This window comes from Sinocyclocheilus anshuiensis, unplaced genomic scaffold (assembly GCF_001515605.1).
Source record: "Sinocyclocheilus anshuiensis isolate Anshui unplaced genomic scaffold, SAMN03320099.WGS_v1.1 scaffold2808, whole genome shotgun sequence".
Taxonomy (NCBI): Eukaryota; Metazoa; Chordata; class Actinopteri; order Cypriniformes; family Cyprinidae; genus Sinocyclocheilus; species Sinocyclocheilus anshuiensis.
This window is the reverse complement of record NW_015556043.1, coordinates 49,868-52,904: the sequence shown is the minus strand read 5'-3', so window position 1 is coordinate 52,904 and position 3,037 is coordinate 49,868. Positions and strand designations below refer to the sequence as shown.

The window sequence follows — 3,037 nt, the reverse complement described above, 5'->3', positions numbered from 1 at the left end:
CGTTTCCCCTTTCTTCCTTTTTTTTTTTTTTTTTTTGTAAGCAAGTGGTGTGCCGTGGGATTTTTTTACATATCAAAACTGTGCCGTGGCAGAAAAAAGGTTGGGAAACACTATTAAAACACTTTTAAAAAGTTTGCAAGGTGGCTAAATGATGCCTGTGTTAATTTCTTTTGTCAAGTACTGTACATTTTTTACTTTACATTTAAGTACAGTACAGTTTTTTTTTTTACTTTTTAAGTACAGTGCAGTTTTTATTTAACTTATAGGTACAGTACGTTTTAATTTAATCATTTAAGTTTTTTATTTACCTGTATGTAAGCACAGTGCAGTGTTAATGTTCAAACTGTATTTACAATGTTTAAAGTGGCAGACAATAATAAATATTCTTATTAGGAATAAAACTGCCTCATTTTTGAACTGTGCATAGCTGTATCTGAATAATTAGGCCTACTACGCTGCTGTATTTTAATGTTGGTCATTATGGTGGTACTTGGAGAGCCAAATATTTTCTGAGGTGGTATTTGGTGTAAAAAGTTTGAGAATCACTGCTCTACATAATACAGTGAGCTTTTAATACAGTAATACAACAAGCTTTCAATGAAGCAACTCAACGTTCCTTCGTCACTAGCTCTAAAGTGATGTTTTCGAATTAGTAACAGATCTTGAGCTCAGCTGTTAAACTGTCAAACTGAGATTTGAATCTGTGGCAGAAGGAAGTAGTTTGCACAAAAGAGGGGTTTAAAGAGACTCTGTTGTTGTTTCTTATGTATTTACACACTCGTGCCGTCGAACTGTTGTATAACGCAATATCACACTCGTAGCCGTGAGATACGGCTGGATATCGGCATGCTGTGATTAGCCGTGCTGATAAACAGCCATATCGCACAGTTACTCATGTGATATTGCTCATATGCGTATCTCAAACACACACACACACACACACACACACACACACACACACACACACATATATATATAATAGTAATAGATCATTTTTCTGACTTATCTCACAATTCTGAGTTTATATCTCACAATTCTGACTTTTTTAGAACTGTGAAATATCAAATGTCAAGAATTGTGAGATAAACTAAAAAAAGTCAAAATTGTGAGATATAAACAATTGTGAGATAAGTCAGAAAAATTATCTATTATTATTTTTGTAAACTCAGAATTCCGAGAGAAAAAAAGGTCAGAATTATGAGATATAATCTCAGAGAAAAAAAACTTGAGATATAAACTCATAATCGCAAGAAAAAAGTCCCAATTACATTTATTTATTTATTTTATTTAATCCCATGGCGGAAAATGGTTTCCATATAAAATAACCATATAATTTTTTTGTTTCTTAGTGTGAAGGACATTTTAAAAATCTAAAGAACCTTTTTCCACAATAAAGAACCTTTTGTTGAATGGAAAGATTTCATTTAAAGATTCTTCATGGAACCATCAATGCCAGTGAAAAACCTTAATTTTTAAGAGTACATGATACTCACTGTATTTAGCAGCAGCCTTCATTTTCTGCCATACGCTGAATTTCAGATTTCCCAGGTGCTTTGCCACATCAATCAGCACTTTTGGGAGCTTCTCTGGACAGGGACTGTTGCACTGAGTGCTGGAAGAACATCCATCAGTTAGCTCGATTTTGGGTCACAATCAAAACAGATTCAAACAAGCGAAATCGCACTTACCTTTCAGGTGGGCCTTTGTACTTCTTCAGATAGATTTACATGGAAATGACAAAGAGACATTGTGATTAAAAACAAATCTCATAATCAAATCTAAATCATCTAAAATGTCAAATAAAAGTTGTTAAGAAGCATACTTATTTTCAAAATGATAATAATATTTAGAAATGTTTTTGAGCAGCAAATGAGCATTAGAATTAGCATTAGAATGATCTCTAAAGGATCATGTGACACTGGAGACTGGAGTAATGTTGCTGAAAATTCAGCTTTGATCACAAGAATAAATTACATTTGAAAATATATTCAAAAAGAAAACAGTTGTTTTAAATTGTAATAATATTTCATAATAATTCAGTTTTTATTGTACTTTTGATCAAATAACTATTAATCAAATAAATATAAAAAAAAAAAAAAAGTTTAAATATTCAAACATAACATTTATATAATAAAAAAATATTTAAAATGATTTTGGATCCTGGTTAGAAAGTATGATAAATAATTGGCTGTACCAGCAGAAATGAGATGTTGCTGGACTCTATCTCTTCCTCAGTGATCCTCACTCTTTCTACCAGAGATGAGAGTTCACTGTTAATTCTCATCATCTGCTCCTCTGACAGCTTCCTCTTCTTCTCCTCTTCCTCCCTCAGAGCAGTTATCCTGGCCGCCTCTTCATCACGCAAAAACTGATGAAGCTGCTCAAACTGCTTCTTAATATGTGCCTCTGTTTGCTCAGCTTGATTCTGTAACACAGTACAAAGATAAAAGTTATGCAATTGTTACTCAATTCTGTAAAATATGAAAGTTTTTTCAGCTGTTGATTTTACCGTGATGTGTTTCACTCGCTGATTACAGATGAATTTTTCTGATTTTAAGACTTTGTGCTTCTCTCGCAAAGACTTCAGGCTTGTTTTGAGCACCTCCTGAAAACAAAGTTGAAAAGGTAAAAAATGGGTTAGAGTAATGTTATTTGATTTATCTCAAAATATATTTTTCTTCTGCATTATGCATATTTGCATCCAGGCTCTTTGCTGTGCTATTCCAGAACGAATACAGAACAAAAGTTCTGATCATAGCCATCACAAAACTATCACAAAACACCTGATTTCTGAGACTCACAGACGGCAATCCTTTAGTTAAGATTTTTGTTTTATAATCTCTGATTTAGCTTCTTAATCTTATCTCTAATTGTATCTAGTCATTGGGTTTTTAAATGGCCAGTTCCTTAAGTCCTTACTCCAATGTCAGACTGTCTAAATATTTATATTGTTATATATACCTACACTCAGGGCTGGATTGGTAATCGGGCATACCGGGCATTTTCCCGGTGGGCCGACGCACTTAAGGGGCCGACA

At 33.4% G+C, this 3,037-nt stretch overlaps 1 protein-coding gene across 1 annotated transcript in view; it reads right to left on the bottom strand.

Moving 5' to 3' along the window:
- LOC107676158 (tripartite motif-containing protein 35-like) overlaps nucleotides 1-3,037 on the bottom strand; it is a 9,535-nt gene that overhangs the window by 2,831 nt on the left and 3,667 nt on the right. Inside the window, exons 2-5 of the mRNA XM_016470680.1 lie at nucleotides 2,510-2,605; nucleotides 2,195-2,425; nucleotides 1,689-1,711; nucleotides 1,494-1,612 (exon numbers count right to left, since the gene is read on the bottom strand). Coding sequence (XP_016326166.1) covers nucleotides 1,494-1,612; nucleotides 1,689-1,711; nucleotides 2,195-2,425; nucleotides 2,510-2,605 — 469 coding nt within the window. The remainder of the gene's footprint in view (nucleotides 1-1,493; nucleotides 1,613-1,688; nucleotides 1,712-2,194; nucleotides 2,426-2,509; nucleotides 2,606-3,037) is intronic.